At 42.3% G+C, this 23737-nt stretch overlaps 1 protein-coding gene across 2 annotated transcripts in view; it reads right to left on the reverse strand.

Annotated features, from left to right (window-relative positions):
• The window catches only part of casp7 (caspase 7, apoptosis-related cysteine peptidase), a 31166-nt gene extending 11127 nt beyond the window's left edge, over window positions 1–20039 (reverse strand). The window contains exons 1-2 of one of the 2 annotated variants that reach the window (XM_024387347.2): window positions 19917–20039; window positions 13273–13382 (exon numbers count right to left, since the gene is read on the reverse strand). In XM_024387347.2, the coding sequence (XP_024243115.1) occupies window positions 13273–13382 (110 nt within the window). In that variant the 5' untranslated portion in view covers window positions 19917–20039. Of the gene's footprint in view, window positions 1–13272; window positions 13383–18335; window positions 18703–19916 lie in introns of those variants that run through there. The other variant, XM_024387346.2, reaches the window with a different exon arrangement.
• Between the last annotated feature and the right edge of the window lie 3698 nt (window positions 20040–23737).

Raw genomic sequence — 23737 nt, forward strand, 5'->3', positions numbered from 1 at the left:
CAAGGTGGAAGCCTGCTAGTGATTCCAAGTCTATGTATATAGGGCAGCAGCCTCAAGGTGGAAGCCTGCTAGTGATTCCAAGTCTATGTATATAGGGCAGCAGCCTCAAGGTGCAGGGCTACGTAACCGGTGGAAGCCTGCTAGTGATTCCAAGTCTATGGAAGCCTGCTAGTGATTCCAGGGCAGCAGCCTCAAGGTGGAAGCCTGCTAGTGATTCCAAGTCTATGTATATAGGGCAGCAGCCTCAAGGTGGAAGGCTACGTAACCGGTGGAAGCCTGCTAGTGATTCCAAGTCTATGTATATAGGGCAGCAGCCTCAAGGTGGAAGCCTGCTAGTGATTCCAAGTCTATGTATATAGGGCAGCAGCCTCAAGGTGATTCCAAGTCTATGTAAGGCTACGTAACCGGTGGAAGCCTGCTAGTGATTCCAAGTCTATGTATATAGGGCAGCAGCCTCAAGGTGGAAGGCTGGTGGAAGCCTGCTAGTGATTCCAAGTCTATGTATATAGGGCAGCAGCCTCAAGGTGGAAGCCTGCTAGTGATTCCAAGTCTATGTATATAGGGCAGCAGCCTCAAGGTGCAGGGCTACGTAACCGGTGGAAGCCTGCTAGTGATTCCAAGTCTATGTATATAGGGCAGCAGCCTCAAGGTGGAAGGCTACGTAACCGGTGGAAGCCTGCTAGTGATTCCAAGTCTATGTATATAGGGCAGCAGCCTCAAGGTGGAAGGCTACGTAACCGGTGGAAGCCTGCTAGTGATTCCAAGTCTATGTATATAGGGCAGCAGCCTCAAGGTGGAAGGCTACGTAACCGGTGGAAGCCTGCTAGTGATTCCAAGTCTATGTATATGGGGCAGCAGCCTCAAGGTGGAAGCCTGCTAGTGATTCCAAGTCTATGTATATAGGGCAGCAGCCTCAAGGTGGAAGCCTGCCAGTGATTCCAAGTCTATGTATATAGGGCAGCAGCCTCAAGGTGGAAGCCTGCTAGTGATTCCAAGTCTATGTATATAGGGCAGCAGCCTCAAGGTGGAAGCCTGCTAGTGATTCCAAGTCTATGTATATAGGGCAGCAGCCTCAAGGTGGAAGCCTGCCAGTGATTCCAAGTCTATGTATATAGGGCAGCAGCCTCAAGGTGGAAGCCTGCTAGTGATTCCAAGTCTATGTATATAGGGCAGCAGCCTCAAGGTGGAAGCCTGCTAGTGATTCCAAGTCTATGTATATAGGGCAGCAGCCTCAAGGTGGAAGCCTGCTAGTGATTCCAAGTCTATGTATATAGGGCAGCAGCCTCAAGGTGGAAGCCTGCCAGTGATTCCAAGTCTATGTATATAGGGCAGCAGCCTCAAGGTGCAGGGCTACGTAACCGGTGGAAGCCTGCTAGTGATGACAAAGACGACACACATAGGTATCCATTGGTACCTGGACAAATGTTTCAGGTAAAGTTACATCAAATGTATTATAGTGACTGACTTATGGTTTGTATTACTGGCACCAACAGACCAACCTGTTTGGACAGGCCTACATCTATAACCTCTGGTAAACAACTCAACAAAATTCCTCTGCAAAGAGAATTTGGCATCACTTTCAAAGAGTGAATCTTAAAAAAGGTTTTAAGCACTAGATAGAACAGTACACCTTCAAACAGTACCCACATAACACAGGGCATTCTTAAAGAAAATACATGCCACTTTTAAAGTCATTAGACATGACACACATGCTACTGAAAAATATATACATTATTGACCCTCACTGTATTCAACATAAAACCAAGGATTTAAAAATATCAGACCTATCAGACCGAGACATCCGTAAAAACGGTATTCTTACTCTAGGCTATTTCTGGGGAAGTAGGTAATCCAGAGAATGCCCTGCTTCCTTGAGAAAAGGCTAACTTGACAACTCCTTTGATTACTTCAACATTAGACAAGCTAACATTTTTCAAAACATTCTGCTGACTTCAACAAATCAGGAATGCCAAAAAGTCATCCAAACACACAGAATTCATGAGAATCAAAAACATCCTTGAACCACTTACTCAGAGACCATTGAGCACGTACATTTTCAAATGAGGCATTAATGTCATGGCCAAATCTGTTGAAGTAATCCACTGGCAGGTGAATTATAAAGTTACAACATGTTCAGCTAGCTCGGGTATTAAGAAGTCATAAGTGAATCAAAGTATGTCCCCGACAGAGTAAATCTTCCCGAGTGACAATTCTCACAGATCTGTCATATTTCCATTCTTTAAAGGACCCATCCAGATAGATAGGCCACAGTAGCCCATTGGGCTCACAATATCAGCATGTGTTCTAGAAGAGCCTAGTCATCAGGTTACCCAAGAACTGCAACAATGGAACCCCATACTCAGACACATGCGCACATGCACGCTCACATGCACGCAGACACAGAAAATGGCCAAACAGGCCATACTATACCCCACATGTGATCCAGAACTTTTCCATAGCCCCCCACCCCCTCCCTCATGGTGCCAGAATGCCTAGCAGTGGTCCGAGAGTGGGCAAAGAGCCCTGCCTCTGTGGCACTGTGGGGGTGGGAGGGGTCCCTTACCTGGGTTCCTCATTAAGCGCCACGCCACTCTGCATCTGAAATACGTTGCTCCTCTTGTCTCGCTCCTTTTTTAGTTGTTTTTGACTTCTCTAAACCTCGAGGTGTCGATTTTTTGGGGCGTACGGAGCGGTTGGTGTGCACTAGGATCCTGACATGCTCTCTATACTCTATAGACACTGAACTTGGCCTGCGTGCACTGGGGAGGCGCACTGTAGCTCCCTGAGTCAGCAGCCACCACACCAAACCAGAGTTTTCTAAAGGCCTATTCAAATTAGCCTGCACACTCTGCGGGGGTCAGGCAGGGCAGCACGTAGCCTTTATGGCTGCTGACAAGCACAGAATCAGCCTCTCTCTCACACACACACATGATTATTAACAAGCTATACTGTATGGTTATTAGTAGTTCCTGTATATGTGGTCAAACTGTATAACAGACTATAGGTTAGTGTATGGTTATAAACAGCAGACTAGCTACATCCATAAGTGGGGTAGTCTAGGGAACAGCACTAGGTCTGGGTAACATGGTAGATTTTTTGGGACACTTTGAAAGAGGAGAGGGGTGCTCTATAGACCGAAAATCCTCACAATAAAACAAGAATTTCAGTATTCAGGGCTTAAATGTGAGCGGGAATTGTGCTCTTGAAAAATAACATGACAGAGACGGACACAATGCGGACGCAGATAGCTACCCAGCAAGCCGGGAACATTCCCAGGACATTAGCGAACATTCCCATTCATTTCTAGTTAGATCAAACCCTAACATCCCAATAATGTTTTTGATAACACCTTTTTTTTTTACTAAGAAAACGTTTGACATTAAATAGGCTATCCTTGGAACATTCATATATAACCACAGAACATTCCCCTAAGTGTATTATTAGGTTACCATGGAATGTTATAACACAATGTTCCAGTGATGTTGTTAAAACATAATTTCAGCAAAAAAAAGTGGGAGATATAGAAGTGGTTCTGAGAAATCATTGAAGTGTTTTGCTGATGGAGATGCTATTCAAAACACCCTTACCAACCAGCAGGGAATATTCCCACAATACTCTCAAAGTTATAGCGTGATGTTAGGACATGACGTTAAAAAAAACATTCCCTAAACATACTTCAGCGATCATGCCTAGATTCAATGAAATTGGTTATGAGAAAACATTACTGGAATGTTTTGCTTATGCTGATGGAGATGTCATCCAAGACACCTATAACAACAAGCACAGAACATACCTATAATACTCTCAAAGTTAGAGCGATGTTCTGACTGTTCCAAAAATGTTCCCTCAATATACTTCAGATATTGCCAGAATACAATGAGTGGTTATAAGAAAACAATATTGGAACCTCCCATTATGTCTATGGATGCTGCCCAACATATTGTAGCAAATCTGCCATTCTTAAGACCGAAAAACACTCCAAGGGAGTTAGTTATTCTTTAATGTTATGCTGTTACCAATAATGTTCTAAGAACATACAGTATTGATAATGGAAGTGGTTCTGAAAACATTACTGCAATGTCCAGATTTGCCAGTTCTTGCTGTGAGATGTTACCCCACTCTTCCGCCAAGGCACCTGCATTTCTGGGGTGGAATGGCCCTAGCCCTCGCCCTCCAATCCAACAGGTCCCAGCAATGGGATTGAGATCGGGCTCTTCACTGGCCATGGCAGAACACTGACATTCCTGCCTTGCAGGAAATCACGCACAGAACGAGCAGTATGGCTGGTGGCATTGTCATGCTGGAGGGTCATGTCAGGATGAGCCTGCAGGAAGGGTACCATATGAGGGAGGAGGATGTCTTCCCTGTAACGCTCAGCGTTGAGATTGCCTGCAATGACAACAAGCTCAGTCCGATGATGCTGTGACACACCGCCCCAGACCATTACGGACCCTCCACCTCCAAATCGATCACGCTCCAGAGTACAGGACTCGGTGTAACGCTCATTCCTTCGACGATAAACGTGAATCCGACCATCACCCCTGGTGAGACAAAACCGCGATTCGTCAGTGAAGAGCACTTTTTTGCCAGTCCTGTCTGGTCCAGCGACGGTGGGTTTGTGCCCATAGGCGACGTTGTTGCCGGTGATGTCTGGTGAGGACCTGCCTTTACAACAGGCCTACAAGCCCTCAGTCCAGCCTCTCAGTCTATTGCGGACAGTCTGAGCACTGATGGAGGGATTGTGCGTTCCTGGTTTAACTCTGGGAGTTGTTGCTGCCATCCTGTACCTGTCCCGATTTCAGGTGTGATGTTCGGATGTACCGATCCTGTGCAGGTGTTGTTACACGTGGTCTGCAACTGCGAGGACGATCAGCTGTCCATCCTGTCTCCCTGTAGCGCTGTCTTAGGCGTCTCACAGTACAGACATTGCAATTTATTGGCCACATCTGCAGTCCTTATGCCTCCTTGCAGCATGCCTAAGGCACGTTCACGGCTTCTTTCTTTTGGTGTTTTCAGAGTCAGTAGAAAGGCCTCTTTAGTGTCCTAGGTTTTTAAAACTTTGACATTATTTGCCTACCGTCTGTAAGCTGTTAGTGTCTTAACGACCGTTCCACAGGTGCATGTTCATTAATTGTTTATGGTTCATTGAACTAGGATGGAAAACAGTGTTTAAACCCTTTACAATGAAGATCTGTGAAGTTATTTGGATTTTTACGAAATTTGAAAGACAGGGTCCTGAAAAAGGGACGTTTCTTTTTTTGCTGAGTTCACTTACATCATAATATTTATTAGGCTATTGCCCAAACTTAGTTACATCTTTCTTGAGGAAGGTCATCAATGAGATTTTACTTGTGATCTGCTACTTCCCAGCCCTGTACTTAGCACACTGCACCACCAGGATGGAGTTGATCTATACACAAAGGATAAGAATTTCAAGTCTCACTGCTATGTCTTAGTAGATATTTGCATATATCTATTGACACGTCACCACAATCTGGCAAGCAATAAGTTCATGTTAATATACAGTATCAAAACATTGGACACACCAATCATCATTAACTATTTTCTACATTGTAGAATAACCAAAAAAGTTAACAAAAAGTGTTAAACAAATCAAAATATATTTTATATTCTTCAAAGTAATTTGCCTTGATTGTGTCCCTGTGGCCATAATTTGCCTTGATGACTGCTTTGTACACTCTTGGCATTCTCTCAACCAGTATCACCTGGAATACTTTTCCAACAGTCTTGAAGGAGTTCCCACATATGCTGAGCACTTGTTGGCTGCTTTTTCTTCACTCTGCGGTCCAACTCATCAATTGGGTTAGGATTGGGTGATTGTGGAGGCCATCTCATCTGATGCAGCACTCCATCACTCTCCTTCTTGGTCAAATAGCCATTAAGCAGCCTGGAGGTGCGTTGGGTCGTGATAGTGATGATCGTCCCACCAACACCATATGAGATGGCGTATTGCTGCAGAATGCTTTGGAAGCCATGCTGGTTCAGTGTGTAGTTTTCAGTAGTTTTGATATATTCACTATTATTCCACAAAGTAGAAAACAGTAAAAATAAAGAAAAACCCTTGAATGAGTAGGTGTCCAAACTTTTGACTGGTACTGTATATTTGTACGGAAGTCGAAACATCTAAACTTGACATGAAATGAAGAGGACTGGTGAAAGTAAAAAGTATGAGGACACACGTTAGCTCCAGTCCTGTGGCACAGTGGATTAGTTCATGGTTAAAACTACAAAGGTCACAGATGCAAGTGGGGAACAAACCTACAGTTGAAGTCGGAAGTTTACATACACCTTAGCCAACTACATTTCAACTCAGTTTCACAATTCCTGACATTTAATCCTGGTAAAAAATCCCTGTTTTAGGATCACCACTTTATTTTAAGAATGTGCAATATCAGAAATATAGAAGAGAATTATTTATTTCAGCTTTTTTTTTTCATCACATTCCCAGTGGGTCAGAAGTTTACATACACTCAATTAGAATTTAGTAGCATTGCCTTTAAAATGCTTAACTTGAGTCAAACGTTTTGGGTAGCCTTCCACAAGCTTCCCACAATAAGTATGGTGAATTTTGTCCCATTCCTCCTGACCGACCTGGTGCAACTAAGACAGGTTTGTAGGCATCCTTGCTTGCACATGCTTTTTCAGTTCTGCCCACACATTTTCTATGGGATTGAGGTCAGGGCTTTGGTAATGGCCACTCCAATACCTTGACTTTGTTGTCCTTAAGCCATTTTGCCACAACTTTGGAAGTATGCTTGGGGTCATTGTCCATTTGGAAGACCCATTTGCGACCAAGCTTTATCTACCTGACTGATCTCTTGATGTTGCTTCAATATATCCCCGTAATTTTCCTTCCTCATAATGACATATATACTGCTCCAAAAAATAAAGGGAACACTTAAACAACAATGTAACTCCAAGTCAATCACACTTCTGTGAAATCAAACTGTCCACTTAGGAAGCAACACTAATTGACAATACATTTCACATGCTGTTGTGCAAATGGAATAGACAACAGGTGGAAAGTATAGGCAATTAGCAAGACACCCCCAATAAAGGAGTGGTTCTGCAGGTGGCGACCACAGACCACTTCTCAGTTCCTATGCTTCCTGGCTGATGTTTTGGTCACATTTGAATGCTGGCGGTGCTTTCACTCTAGTGGTAGCATGAGACGGAGTCTACAACCCACACAAGTGGCTCAGGTAGTGCAGCTCATCCAGGATGGCACATCAATGCGAGCTGTGGCAAGAAGGTTTGCTGTGTCTGTCAGCGTAGTGTCCAGAGCATGGAGGCGCAACCAGGAGACAGGCCAGTACATCAGGAGACGTGGAGGAGGCCGTAGGAGGGCAACAACCCAGCAGCAGGACCGCTACCTCCGCCTTTGTGCAAGGAGGAGCAGGAGGAGCACTGCCAGAGCCCTGCAAAATGACCTCCAGGAGGCCACAAATGTGCATGTGTCTGGTCAGAAACAGACTCCATGTGGGTGGTATGAGGGCCCGACGTCCACAGGTGGGGGTTGTGCTTACAGCCCAACACCGTGCAGGACGTTTGGCATTTGCCAGAGAACACCAAGATTGGCAAATTCGCCACTGGCGCCCTGTGCTCTTCACAGATGAAAGCAGGTTCACACTGAGCACGTGACAGACGTGACAGTCTGGAGACGCCGTGGAGAACGTTCTGCTGCCTGCAACATCCTCCAGCACGACCGGTTTGGCGGTGGGTCAGTCATGGTGTGGTGTGGCATTTCTTTGGGGGGCTGCACAGCCCTCCATGTGCACGCCAGAGGTAGCCTGACTGCCATTAGGTACCGAGATGAGATCCTCAGACCCCTTGTGAGACCATATGCTGGTGCGGTTGGCCCTGGGTTCCTCCTAATGCAAGACAATGCTAGACCTCATGTGGCTGGAGTGTGTCAGCAGTTCCTGCAAGAGGAAGGCATTGATGCAATGGACTGGCTCGCCCGTTCCCCAGACCTGAATCCAATTGGGCACATCTGGGACATCATGTCTCGCTCCATCCACCAACGCCACGTTGCACCACAGACTGTCCAGGAGTTGGCGGATGCTTTAGTCCAGGTCTGGGGGGAGATCCCTCAGAACACCATCCGCCACCTCATCAGGAGCATGCCCAGGCATTGTAGGGAGGTCATACAGGCACGTGGAGGCCACACACACTACTGAGCCTCATTTTGACTTGTTTTAAGGACATTACATCAAAGTTGGATCAGCCTGTAGTGTAGTTTTCCACTTTAATTTTGAGTGTGACTCCAAATCCAGACCTCCATGGGTTGATCAATTTGATTTCCATTGATCATTTTTGGGTGATTTTGTTGTCAGCATTCAACTATGTAAAGAAAAAAGGAATTAATAAGAATATTTCATTCATTCTGATCTAGGATGTGTTATTTTAGTGTTCCCTTTATTTTTTTGAGCAGTGTATTTTGTGAAGTGCACCAGTCCCTCTTGCAGCAAAGCACCCCCACAACATGATGCTGCCACCCCGTGCTTCACGGTTGGGATGGTGTTCTTCGGCTTGCAAGCATCCCCCTTTTTCCTCCAAACATAACAATGGTCATTATGTCCAAACAGTCATATTTTTGTTTCATCAGACAAGAGGCCATTCCACCAAAAAGTACGATCTTTGTCCCCATGTGCAGTTGCAAACCGTTTATGGCGGTTTTGGAGCAGTGGCTTCTTCCTTGCTGAGCGGCCTTTCAGGTTATGTTGATATAGGACTCGTTTTACTGTGGATAGAGATACTTTTGTACTTGTTTCCTCCTGCATCTTCACAAGGTCCTTTGCTGTTGTTGTGGGATTGATTTGCACTTTTCGCACCAAAGTACGTTCATCTCTAGGAGACAGAACGCGTCTCCTTCCTGAGCGGTATGATGGCTGCATGGTCCCATGGCGTTTATACTTGCATACTATTGTTTGTACAGATGAACGTGGTACCTTCAGGTGTTTGGAAATTGGTACCTTTGTCTAGACCGCTGCAGAGTACGCACTCACCTTCCGGACCATGACAGCCTCCAGCGTATGAAATGAGCCGGCACTCCGCACCCTATTCAGAAGAGGACAGCGCGAAGAGATCCAGACGGAGCTGGTGTGTCGAGACAACCTCTCCTTGGAAACACTCATCGCGATGGCCGTCCATCTGGATAATGTTCTTCGGGAGTGTCGGCACCTCCATCGCATCTTGCTCTCCTCCTTTGGCCTTCCTGAGACAAAGCCTGAACCCAAGGAGGTAGGGTCCACACACCTCACCGTGGCAGAGCGATATTGTCGGAGATTGCTGGGGCTCTGTCCCTATTGCGGTCAGGAGGGGCACCAGCTTCAACGGTGTCCAGTGCGTCCCAACCAGGGGTCCACAAGGGCTGAGGGACGGCACCGTGACCATCCACCCTGATGTCGGAAGACCTGCTTTCCCTTACCCGGTGGTTCCACGTCAGTTGAGAGTCCTGTGGCTACCCTCCAGGCCGACATCGCAGATGTTAACCAGGATCTCTGAGAGGTTTTCTCCAAGACCCGCGCCACATGTTTCCCTCTTCATCACCCCTGGGACTGTGCCATCAACCTGCTAGCAGAAACTACTGCTCCGCGCAGCCGCGTCTACCCAGTCGGTGGCTGAAACCAAGGCTATGGAAGAGTACATCCAGGAGGCTCTCCAACAGGGTTTCAACTGCCCCACCACATCTTCCTCGTGGTCAAAGAGGGAGGTCTACGTCCGTGCATAAACTACAGAGGTCTCAATTTCATCACCACCAAGTACCGCTACCCTCTCCCGGCCGCCATCGAACAACTCCGTGGGGCCTGGTTTTTCACCGGACTGGACCTGGCGGAGTGCCTACAATCTGAACGGCATTCAGCACAATGTCTGGCCACTACGAGTACTTGGTGATTCCTTATGGATTAGCCAATGTTCCACTCCCCTTCTTGGTCAAATAGCCCTTACACAGCCTGGATGCGTGTTGGGTTATTGTCCTTTTGAAGAACAAATTATCGTACCACTAAGCACAAAGAATATGGTATGGCGTATCGCTGCAGAATGCTGTGGTAGACATGCTGGTTAAGTGTGTCTTGAATTCTAAATAAATCAGACAGTCTCACCAGCAAAGCTAAATTTCCTTCCACTCGGCACGTGTGGACACAAAGCGTCGTCCAATTAACAAAAAATATTGCCGTAAAGCGTGTGATTTGCAACATAACAAAATAAACGAGAGCATAATATGAAACAATAGATGTTTTTTTATCGTTTGTTTCATTGTGTCGCAAATCACACTCTTTACGGCAATATTTTTTGTCAATTGGACAACGCTTTGTGTTCTTCCACACGTGCCTTGTGGAAGGAGATTTGCAACAAACAAACATGGAGGAGAGTGAACGTGACACAGAGACATGGAGCTCATACCTAAAAGAGGGGCTACTTCGGTCACATGGATGTGGTTTGGGTATGAAAAGTCTGACATGGACCAGAAAATCATCCTCTGCAAAATATGTCGCAGGCTGGTCCTGACAACAGACTCCTAACACCACTAACCTCTTTTACCACCTACGCAAGAATCATGTGTAACAGTACGGAGAAAGTCTACAGATGAGACCCAAAAAAGTACAGTCAAGGGCTCAAAACATACCCCCGACTCAGAACGTTGCAAGAGGCTTTTGCCCGTGGCAAACCATATGGCAAAGAATCACGAAGATGGAAGGAGATAACAGCTGCCGTTACGTACATCTGCAAAGACATGGCCCAGATTCACACTGTCAGGAAACGGGGGTTTTGTGAGTTGGTGCTAACACTCAACCCAAGGTACCAAACGCAAATTGAAATGTGACACATATTAATGCCAAAATAACTTGCAAAACAGGCAAGACCCCCCCTAAAAATATTTTATATATATATATATATATATATATATATTAGGCCTAAATGTTGTTTGTAACTATAGTTTAAGTGTTTTCCATTGACCTTTTTAGATTTTATACATTAATATTTTGATACATGCTTAATTGAAAATTTGCACAAAGGTTCTACATAAAATGAGACATAATCAAATACGAGTAAGTACATTTTATTTGTTGAGTATAATTCAAAATGTAAGAAATAGGCCTTTACATGTGGTCATTTTATATAAACTATTTATTCATTGAATTTACAGAAAATGTGCTGTATCAATATGTACCTTTATATGAAATGAACTATATCGGGATATGAGATTTTGGCCATATCGCCCATCCCTACTGTGAAGCATTTATTTGGGCTGCAATCTGATGTGCAGTTAACTCTAATGAACTTATCCTCTGCAGCAAAGGTAAGTCTGGGTCTTCCTTTCCTGTGGCGGTCCTCATGAGACCCAGTTTCATCATAGCGCTTCATGGTTTTTGCGACTACACTTGAAGAAACTTTCAAAAAGTTATTGAAATGTTTCGTATTGACTGACCTTCATGTCTGAAAGTAATGATGGACTGTCGTAAAAAATTTGGCCTAACTGAATCTTAAACATTCCGTCAACATAGCATATTATTTATGCAAATAAAACACCATCAACATTTTAAGGCTTTAAAAGGTGCAATCTGGGATTGGTACATCCATTTTTTTTATTTTAAATTATGCCAAAGTTTAGGGTTATTTTCTGTTCGCCCTCCATGGTTTCTTTTCCCATTTTCTAAATCTCCAAATAACAATCTGTGCATGTGCCACAAACCTAGGCCCAGATTTCAATACCCCAGGTAGATTATACGAGTGTTGTGTTAGTGTAGCTGTGAGATGACTTAAGGTTTATCATAAAAGTTACTGACCTAATGCATTTCAGTTATGTGAAACTGAAAAATATTTTAAAATGTAAAATCTCCATTGAGCATGAAGTGGACTTTTACTCTCAGAGTAGCCTCAATTAGTCAGCGCATGGACTCTACAAAGTGTTAAAAGCATTCCACAGTGATGCTGGCCCACGTTGACTCCAATGCTTCTCACAGTTGTGTCAAGTTGGCTGCATGTCCTTTGGGTGGTGGACCATTTTTGATAGACACAGGAAACTTGTGTGAAAAACCCTGCAGCGTTCCAGTTCTCGACACAAACCAGTGCGTCTGGCACCTTTTTAAAAATTTTAATTTAACCTTTAATTAACTAGGCAAGTCAGTTCAAAACAAATTTTTATTTTAATATGACAGCCTACCGGGGAGTAGGGTATTTGATGCAAACATAAAAAGTATAACTTTTCCATTGTATAAATGTACATAATCACATTCCCTCATGGAAGGCAATTAGGCCCTGGCCAGCAAACAAAATATCTTGCTTCATTTTGTAAATTGTCATTTAGTCTACTGATTTGAAAAGACAAAATGTTTTTACTCTCTTATTGCACGCTCTGCATGGCTCGAGAACAATGACGTGAAAACACGTGACGTTGTACACAATTTGAGGACCCTTTTTGGCTCTAGCGCTACTTTCAAAACTACTGGCTTAAAAGTATTTTGTTAAACTCTGCAGCATCTCTTTCAGACAGTCATGCACTTACATGATTTTGTATGCATGTGTGGGTTCTAATTGTATGACTCAAAGTACTTCAACTAGGCCTAGAAGTACTGTAGTTGATTCATCCACATTATTTGAAAATACTCAAATACACAGAAAATAAGTATTTACAATACAAATACTTAAATATGCAAGTATTTGAACACAGGTCTGTTTAATTGCACGTAACCTGCACTGAAAGCAGTAGATAAGGTTTGTAGCACCCCCTTGTGGTGAAAATTAGTTGAGGGGGAATTCACATATCACACATGGTTCTTCCTCCTTCACTAATTTATTGAAACACTAATTATATATACTTTTTTAAATTTCCACCAACAGACTTTCAATAGTCTGAACATTAACACTCTTAAATGTTATGCTTCTTACTTTTTTTTAATAGGCTGTTCTTGATTCTGGCTGTTGGTCGACAATTAAATATAGATTTTAAAATGATTACTCAGTTAAATATCAGTCCAAAAAGTCTGTTAATTGAATTTCATTCATGTTTTTATAGTTAATTTTACAGGCCTAGACAGGCATAATATCTTAATATTATAAATGCCTTATGAGTTAAGTACCACTGTCCTACCTTAAAACCCCAAATTTAAGATTGTATAGCTTAAATCCATTGTTTATGTGTAGCTTCAAAATATGATTCTAGTGAGTCCTTGCATGTAGTGTATAGCTCCGCCAGGGTAAGACTGTTGAAACATGCACCTCATGTCTTTTGGACAAGGTACTCACAATCCAAAGAGGAGGAATCTTCCCTTTCGGTCAGGTTTGGCATCTGTTACATCTTCAAGCTCCTCGACTTCTCCCTCTAGCGCAGTAACATCAGGTTCTTCTGCCGCCATCTATGTCACACACCCAAAACATCAGCCAATTTATATAAACAGACATAACATCAATTATATTTCTTACATGGCTCCAGTTGGGCCTATTCATTAAAGCTACATTCCAGGATTTGAAAAACAAAACAAAAACAGAATCCCCGCCACTTGGAATACAGCTGAGGGATGGGGTCAGGGAAATGTAATCTATTCTAAATTCAATGAAAGTGCTCTAGATACAAGGACTGACAGTCTTTGACATCCAATATAGGTTTAATCCAGTGAGTCCCACCGTTGCACCAGCGTGATTTACAACATTGTGTGTTTAACATTAGTCTGTGTGATTTAACAGCGGCTAAGCTAGAGCAGTGTTTGTGAGACAAGGGCGGATCCCGAAGGGGCTCAGGCCGGATCTTTTTTTACAAAAACGTCTGTACAGTCAATGGTTTGAGCTACAAACTATTAAAGCTATCTATGAATAGTTGAGACTCTCAAATACACACGTGGAAACATGTTTTACTATATGATGCTCACAAGCTACACAAGCATCTTTAGAAGTTAAGGGGTTCTTCTACATAGAAGATCATAGGAAATTCCAGGACAGTGTCTATAATAATCTTACAGTTGCTGTCACAAACTCCACGCTGTTGTCACTGACTAGTTGGCTATTAATTTCAATACAATAGCCCATCTGTGTAAAGGACCGACGAGTTGTGCGTTCCGAGATGCCGTTCTGCACACCACTGATGTACTGCGACATTATTTGTCTGTTTGCGGCCCGCCTATTAGCTTGCATGATTCCTGCCATTCTCCTTCGACCTCTCATCAACTAGCAGTTTTTACCCACAGGACTGCCGCTGACTGTTTTTTGTTTGTCGCACCATTCTCGGTAAACCCTGGACACTGTCATGCATTAAAAGCCCAGGAGGCCGGCCATTTGATATACTATCATACCACGCTCAATGTAAACTTAGAATGGGCAAAACGAGTGACCTATAACGTTCATTCAAAAAGTGAATGAATGCCTCAATACCCGTCTGTCTGCTTTAAATAGCAAGCAGCGTGACTCACTGTCTGTAGGAGCGAACCATGTGAATGGGGTGGTGTACCTAATAAACAGGCCCCTGATTGTACAGCATTCATATAAATACATTTTTATCAGGTTTCGCTTTGGCAGACCTTATTTTTGTATTGACACATTTAATGATATGGATATTTAAGCTACAGAATAGATTACCATAACTAGCTAGCTAATGTTATATTTGCTTTTGCGAACACAAGGCATTAACAAGGCATTCCGCCTTATCAATAGGGTTCTCAACTATAAACCCCGCTACCGGTGGGACATTGAACTACAATCCCGACGCTCTGTTAACATTTAGAAATGTCAATAATCAACGCTTGAGATACAATTTTAGGAACATATGGTGCGCTGTAACATGGAGATATGGGCATGTGGGAACAATAATCCTAGCCATATAAAAAGGTGTGTAGTAATTTAACCTTTTTTCAAATGTATTTTAACTTAATTATCGCTGATATGAAAGATACGTACCTATGTTTCCAAAACCATACCTCATGCAATGAGTTAACGTTCAGACGGGGCACCCCCGCCAGAAGATTCCTTATTCTATTCTACTGTATAGTATTTTAGTCAATGCCACTGACATTGCATATCCTAATATTTTTATATTTCTTAATTCCATTATTTTACTTTAGACGTGTGTATTGTTAGATACTTCTGCACTGTTGGAGTTAGGAACACAAGCATTTCGCTACACCTGCAATAACATCCGCTAAATATGTGTATGTAAACAATCAAATGTGATTTGAATAGATGCTAGGTAGAACTGATATAGCTACAGTGCCTTGCAAAAGTATCCATCCCCCTTGGCGTTTTTCCTATTTTGTTGCATTACAACCTGTAATTTAAATAGATTTTTATTTGGATTTCATGTAAGGGACATACACAAAATAGTCCAAATTGGTGAAGTGGAAAAAAAAATACGGAAAAGTGGTTTGTGCATATGTATTCACCCCCTCTGCTATAAAGCCTAAATAAGATCTGGTGCAACCAATTACCTTCAGAAGTCACATCATTTAGTTAAATAAAGTCCACCTGTGTGCATGATCTCAGTATATATACACCTGTTCTGAAAGGCCCCAGAGTCTGCAACACCACTAAGCAAGGGGCAAAATGAAGACCAAGGAGCTCTACAAACAGGTCAGGGACAAAGTTGTGGAGAAGTACAGATCAAGGTTGGGTTATAAAAAAATATCAGAAACTTTGAACATCCCACACAGCACCATGAAATCCATTATTAAAATGTTTTAAAGAAAATGGCACCACAACAAACCTGCCAAGAGAGGACCTCCCACCGAAACTCACAGACCAGGCAAGGAGGGCATTAATCAGAGAGGCAACAAAGGCACCAAAGATTACCCCGAAGGAGCTGCAAAGCTCCACAGCGGAGATTGGAGTATCTGTCCATAGGACCACTTTAAGCCGTACACTCCACAGAGCTGGGCTTTACGGAATAGTGGCCAGAAAAAAAGCCATCACTCAAAGAAAATAAGCGAACACATTTTGTGTTCGCCAAAAGGCATGTGGGAGACTCCCCAAACATATGGAAGAAGGTACTCTGGTCAGATGTGACTAAAATTTTGCTTTTTGGCCATCAAGGAAAACACTATGTCTGGCGCAAACCCAACACCTCTCATCACCCCGAGAATATCATCCCAGCAGTGAAGCATGGTGGTGGCAGCATCTTGCTGTGGGGATTTTTCCATCGGCAGGGACTGGGAAACTGGTCAGAATTGAAGGAATGATGGATGCCGCTAAATACAGGGAAATTCTTGGGGGAAACCGGTTTCAGTCTTCCAGAGATTTGAGACTGGGATGGAGGTTCACCTTCCAGCAGGACAATGACACTAAGCATACTGCTAAAAGCAACACTCGAGTGGTTTAAGGGGAAACATTTAAATGTCTTGGAATGGTCTAGTCAAAGCCCAGACCTCAATCCAATTGAGAATCTGGGGTATGACTTAAAGATTGCTGTACACCAGCGGAACCCATCCAACTTGAAGGAGCCTGAGCAGTTTTTCCTTGAATGGGCAAAAATCCCAGTGGCTAGAGACTTGCAGCTGTAATTGCCGCAAAAGGTGGCTCTTTTTTTGTCTTATTTCTTGTTTCACAACAAAAAATAATTTGCATCTTCAAAGTGGTAGGCATGTTGTGTAAATCAAATGATACAAACCCCCAAATGTTTAATTTTAATTCCATGTTGTAAGGCAACAAAACAGGAAAAATGCCAAGGGGGTGAATACTTTCACAAGCCACTCTATATCAGTTCATAGCTTGAAGAATGATAGCCAAAAGGCCAGCAGATGGTGAAATATTGAGTTGTGTCATCTTACTGTCCAAATGCACTGTATGCAGCCGGCAATACATTCGTGTCCCTCGTGGACTGGTTCACACCTAAAACATTCTCCATTAAGGCTGCATAGGCTTGGATTTCCTCAATTTATTTTAATGCTTAATTCATGAATTACTTAATTATTTAATGAGCAGGCATGCTACTAGTTCCTAAACGCTAATCCCGAATGTTATGTATCGGCTTTATCCAATCAGGTTGAAACTCTCAGCCCAGGGGTTCTGTTTCTTTTATGCCTGCTGCATTAGCAGCATCTCATTAGAGGAAAATAAGACTGTTCTCAGGGCAGACCTGGTTGTAGCTATATGTATGTTTGAGTCCATCTGGGACCATTTTTGCAAATATTCAACCTAGTTCACCACAGAAACTAGGTAATTAACTACAATGACCATAATTAATTGTGCCTGTTTTTTCCAGCTCGAAAATAGATGGATACACTTATGCCTACTATTTTAATTACACACAGACCACATAGATCACATGAGGGGAATGTACACAACACAATGATGAGAGAAAGGGACAGACAGTTCGTAAAGTATGCCTTATCTACTTGAAGAACTAGTAAAATGATTATCAGACAGTTCTGCAGCAAGCTTAGGCAGGCTAGCCTAGTTAAAGAGGATGACTAAAGAGTACAGTATGGGGAGCATAGGTGTCTGGCTGTTGGGCTGCTACTGCCTGAGCAGAGACGTCATGATGACTTAAGGAATTAAAATTAATAAAGTCCAAATAAAAACTAAGTTAATATACACCTGAAATATTGTACTATTTTATAGTAATTTCCTATTATATTGATGTCTACCCAATGTGGACCTGACAGAGACAATGGAATATTTTCAATGTTCATTAGTAAATTAAATATTTTGGGCTTTGGAATTTCCATTTTTTTTTTAAACTTTATAATGCAATTCATGTTTAAGAAAGAAAAAGTGAAACCAAAATCCGTGATTATTTTTCAATAGTCGAACCAACCTCAAAGCACTAACGTTAATCACTCAGCACTAGATTTGACCTAACCTTAGGTGGGAAAAAACAGACTGCTACAATCTGATTAAACTGAACGCGATACACAACACAATATCCGGGATTAGCATTTAGCCACTCTAGCATGGTGGTGGGAAATGGTTTCACAAAGAACGTACACATATTTACCACCGTCTCGCTATTCAATAAGGTTGAGGAAATCGAAGCCTATGCAGCTTCAATGGGTTGTTTTATGTACGAAACGAGGGATGCCAATGTATTGCTGGCTGCATACAATGCATTGGTACGGTAAACTGACACGACTCAATATCGCCATCAGCCGACCTTTGGTCTGGAAGAATGATTGAAGTCCAAAGTTTTCATATCCCACACCACACCATACCAAAACCACAACCACAATTTGTCTAGCTAGAAATATCTGCACTATATTTTGTCCAGCCAGAGGTAATTCGTTTTCAGGAACGAGCCCCCGACGGAAGTCAAGTTTGGAAGCTGGCTAGCTAGCGTTGCAGTAAAGTTAGTGCCACAACAAGATGATCAACAAGACAGTACGACTTACTTTTGTTTTAAGCCGTTTGTCATCTAGGGAAATAGCTTGTGTCTGTCAAAACTGGGCAGAATATAATAGCTAGTTCGCTATATAGCATAACTAGAATAATTAATGTTCGTCAAGGTGATGCACCTTCACCTTCAGCTCACAGGAAGAAAGTGAAAGTAGCGGCATAGAGTTTCTGAACATACTGATGCCGCGTTCAAAACAACTGGGGAAAATACAAGGTCAAATAATGACGTCCGTGATCTTCAGGTCGGAATTCTAGAAAGAGACCCGAGTTTTTTACCGCAATATTTTTTCATATATTTTTTTAAAGAGGCCAAGTTGCAATTCCGAGTTGGACGACCGTTCAAATCTATTTCTCTAAATCGGAGAGTTCTGTAGTCAGAGATTTCCGAGTTACGAGTTCTCACAGTTGTTGTGAACGCGGCATGTACTGTTTCTGAAGCCATGGGCGCAACAACGCGAGGCTTCCGGGAACGCTGGCGAAACAGACCAAGCCGAGGCTTGACAAGTGAAACATTCTTCCTCAGTTGTTAATTTTCTGGTAATATAAAGGCATAACCTACATTCGAGCCAATGTTATTACTACAACCTGTGTTTCGTGTTGATAACCGCGTAAATTGCTCTCAGACAAGGTCATTTATATATTCGGCTCTAATTACCCCCCCAAAACGAAATACTAATTAGCTGCTAATGTGGCTATCATATAGAACTACAAATCTTGTCGCAAACTGTGAGTTAATATGCCAATGCGAACGTTGCAAAATAAATTTAAACATACACGTTATTAAATTATTGCGCAACAAAGGGCGTCTGCGTTGCCAATCGCTAAAATAGGGCATACGGTCCAAACACTTAAGACACACCCTATCCCCTCAAATTAAGTGAACACTTCTGATGACGTTTCAAGACGTCTGAGGAGTGTACACTTGCGAGGGAGGCGGGAATGATTAAAAAAAAAAAAATGTTTTATTCATAATACAGATCAACAACTTACATGCCGATATCATACAAAACAGAACGCAGGTAATAACAAGAAAATATTAAGATATTGTAACGACCCTGGGTTTATAAACTCAGAGATCGACCTTGCAGCTCGAGCATGTTTTTGTGGAACAGTCGATAGCGCGCCGGACTTCGGGCTAGAAGGTCGAGGGTTCGACACCTGCTCCATGCCTGTTTCATTACAATACAAAAAATATAAATGAAAAAAAAAAAGCTATTCTAGTGCAATTGTAATCACTGAAAAAAAATCGCATTATAATGAGTCAGGAAAATGTTACTTGTTGATATTCACTATGGATGTTTTAATAAGATAGTTAAATTCAATCAAAAATGTGTAATTTTTGTTTGTGTATAAAGTATTTGCTGGTGACACTCAGTGATTTATTTAGAATTCAAGGCACACTTAAATTGCCCCTCACTATAGCTGCACTTCTCCCTTTTAATGCTTCTATGCTCATCCTTGAAAAAGGAGAGAGATGACGTGCAAGGACTTTGTAGTCTTGCTTAGGGCTTCTGTTGCAAATTAGAATTGTGCATTTTTTTGTCGTAAATTTAGGCAAATATATTGATAAAACTCACCTTGTCCAGACAGAATTACACGGTTATCAAAACGTCACGCCTGGCTAAGCCTATGTTACCGGCCTCAGTCTGTAGCTGAAGTGGCCTGTATTAGTAAAAGGAACACACACAAGTTTATGTCAGCAAAGATCTGGAGCTTTCTCTATTCTGCAGAATGGTGCGCGCTTGGCCAGAACTTGCTGTTTCTCCTACTACCACAGTGCAATAGCGCCATCTATTGGGCTGATGGACTAGTGCTAAAGCATGTAAAATATACAATTTAGATGAATTAAGACAAATACATAAACAAATTGGTTAAAAAAAATAGAAAGTGATGTCTGTTTTTAGTGACTTTGTTTTCAAAACCATTACACTTACATGAAACACAGACCTTTATATGAAGTGGTTCTAAAATTCCAGACGTGAAATGGTGAAAAACGATTGGAACCATTACCGGGTTTTATGGGTCCCCTGTGCCGGACAAGAGTCAGAAACTGCTTCTCCAATCTTCAGAATGTACAGTTTAGGTAGCACTCAAAACATATTTTTAGGTTGTGTTTTATAAATTCACTCTTGAGTAGGGTTGAATATTTTCCTGGTATTTTACAAATGTTCCATCCCGAGAATAAATCCCTTTTCTTCTGGGTAACCTGGTATTTCCTGCCAAAAACGGAAGTGCCATTCAAAAGCATTATAAATCATATTAATAGGCCTATGTCTGGATTTGATTAGAGTTGTGATTGAAAATTCAAGCCTGATGCTACCTGAGCCTGATGAGCCATACTTTAATTACATTTGATGAGCCCTACATTAAAGACGTTTAATGAGCCCAAACCCAAATGATTGTGCCATTATCCAATACATATATGATATAGACAACTGCACGACAGAAAAACATAAAAGCCCATAGATGTAGCTAGCTATATGTTCTTGGGTAAATACATGAAACTAGCTCCAGTAGGCTAATCTTTTTGACTGTGGACTGTATTACTGCACTGTACTCTATTATATGACTGGAATTACGCACATCGTTCAAACCATGGTAAAGCAGTGAGAGAACATGCGATTCTGGAGCAGCACATGCAGCCTACAAAGTTTCAAGTATAGGCGAATTTGATTTAAATTTTGAAACATAATATAATATTTGTATAATTAGTAGGTGTATATACCTTTCATAATATTTCCCCTAATGTTATTAGCCTACCTACTCTTTCTCTCTTTATTGTTGCTGCATTCCTTCCTCCCTTTCAACAGATAAATGAAATATGTTTAGTTGTCCTTATCTTCATCATTCTGACATCTTTGAATAATATAGGAATATAATTAGATGCAGAAGACTTTGAATGGTTATGGGTCTGAATAAATAACTGCTATAGCCTATCGCCACCGCGCGTTTGCTCTTCTTTCAAACTACCGTTGAGCTCTATTGGCTGCTGTATATAACACTCAGCAAAAAATAGCTTCCATCCCTCTTCGAATACCTATTGGTAAAAATGTCCTGTGAGCTATTGTAGTCCAAGGAGCGTTTTTTAGAAGAGGCTAGCAGAGCACAGGTGCATGCATATTGTGCAAGAGACAGAGGCTATAAGTTAGAAAACGTATTATGCATAACCAATCAGTAATTTGTTAAATACAGTGCATTCGGAAAGTATTCAGACTCCTTCACTTTTTCCACATTTTGTTACGTTACAGCCTTATTCTAAAATGGATTAAATATTTTTTTCTCACATTCCACACACAATTCCCCATAATGACAAAGCGAAAACAGGTTTTTAGAAATTTTAGCAAATTGATATGTAAATAAGTTGTCCGTTTTTTAAATGATTTTTATAAGTATTCAGACCCTTTGCTATGAGACTCAAAATTGAGCACTTGTGCATCGTGTTTCCATTGATCATCCTTGAGATGTTTCTACAACTAGGAGTCCACCTGTGCTAAATTCAATTGATTGGACATGTTTTGGAAACCACACACCTGTCTATATAAGGTCCCACAGTTGACAGTGCATGTCAGAGCAAAAACCAAACCATGAGGTTAAAGGAAATTGCCCGTAGAGCTCCGAGACAGGATTGTGCCGTGCACAGATCTGAGGAAAGATACCAAAAAATGTCTGCAGCATTGAAGGTCCCCAAGGTCTTCCATTCTTAAATGGAAGAAGTTTGGAACCACCAAGACTCTTCCTAGAGCTGGCCGGCCAAACTAAGCAATCTGGGGAGAAGGGTCTTGGCCAGAGAGGTGACCATCAACCCGAAGGTCACTCTGACAGAGCTCCAGAGTTCCTCTGTGGAGATGGGAGAACTTTCCAGCCTTTATGGTAGAGTGGCCAGACGGAAGCCACTCCTCAGTAAAAGGCACATTACAGCCCACTTAGGATTTGCCTAAAGGACTCTCAGACCATGAGAAACAAGATTCTCTGGTCTGATGAAACCAACCAACTCTTTGGCCTGAATGCCAAGCATCACGTCTGGAGGAAACCTGGCACCATCCCTACAGTGAAGCATGGTGGTGACAGTATCATGCTGTTGGGATGTTTTTCAGCGGCATGGACTGGGAGACAAGTCAGGATCGAGGGAAAGATGAACGGAGCAAAGTACAGAGAGGTCCTTGATGAAAACCTGCTCCAGAGCGATTAGGACCTCAGACTGGGGCGAAGGTTCACCTTTCAACAGGACAACGACCCTAAGTACACAGCCAAGACAAAGCAGGAGTGGCTTCAGGACACATCTCTGAATGTCCTTGAGTGGCCCAGCCAGAGCCCGGAATTGAACATCTCTGGACAGACCTGAAAATAGCTGTGCAGTGACGCTCCCCATCCAACCTGACAGAGCTAGGGAGGATCTGCAGAGAAGAATGGGAGAAACTCCCCAAATACAGGTGTGCCAAGCTTGTAGCGTCATACCCAAGAAGACTCAAGGTTGTAATCGCTGCCAAAGGTGCTTCAACAAAGTACTGAGTGAAGGTTCTGAATACTTATGTAAATGTGATATTTCCGTTTTATTTTATGATATTTCCGTTAGGACATCTATATATAGGGCTATATATCAATCTATGTCACGACTTCCGCCGAAGTTGGTCCCTCTCCTTGTTCGGGCGGCGTTCGGCGGTCGACGTCACCGACCTTCTAGCTATGGCCGATCCATTTTTCATTTTCCATTGGTTTTATATCGTCTTCCGTCACACCTGGTTCCAATTCCATCAATTACATGTTGTGCATTTAACCCTCTGTTCCCCCCATGTCCGTAATTGTTTCTTGTAGTGCTTGTGCACGGTATGCTGGTGATTACCGGGTTTTGTTTGACCCATTCCATGTATTGTTCTGTTGACGGTGGTTTATGTTGATTAAACGACACCGTTGTAAATCAGTTTTCGCTCTCCTGCACCTGACTTCTCTGCCGCCAGTACCTACCGCATTACAATCTACAACAGAATTATCTATTTTGGATGCAATTTGAATTAAATTGGAGAGAGACTGCAAGAGTGCTTGCTCGTGCACTGATTTAAATCAATGTTTTTACAATTCTGCAGCTGCAATAAAATAAAACAAATCTTTACAATTATAAAATAAGGTGACCCCGAAAGCCAGATGGAGATTAAATTAGAAGTGTCTTAATATTACTGTAGCCCCAGATAACACATTTTGGTTCTGGGAATGTTCCCTGAACTTTGCACCAATGTTCACTTAAGGTTCAAATGGATTGTTTTCTTAACGTTCTTTGAACGTTCTCTTTTAGTTGTATGAAGGTAGCGGGAACGTTATCTAAAGGTTAGAACTTTGGGAACACACACAGCCAGGAGTACAAAATTAAATATGAAAAATTAACAGAATTATAATTTCAGTTATC

The sequence above is a fragment of the Oncorhynchus tshawytscha genome, linkage group LG25 (assembly GCF_018296145.1).
Source record: "Oncorhynchus tshawytscha isolate Ot180627B linkage group LG25, Otsh_v2.0, whole genome shotgun sequence".
NCBI lineage: Eukaryota > Metazoa > Chordata > Actinopteri > Salmoniformes > Salmonidae > Oncorhynchus > Oncorhynchus tshawytscha.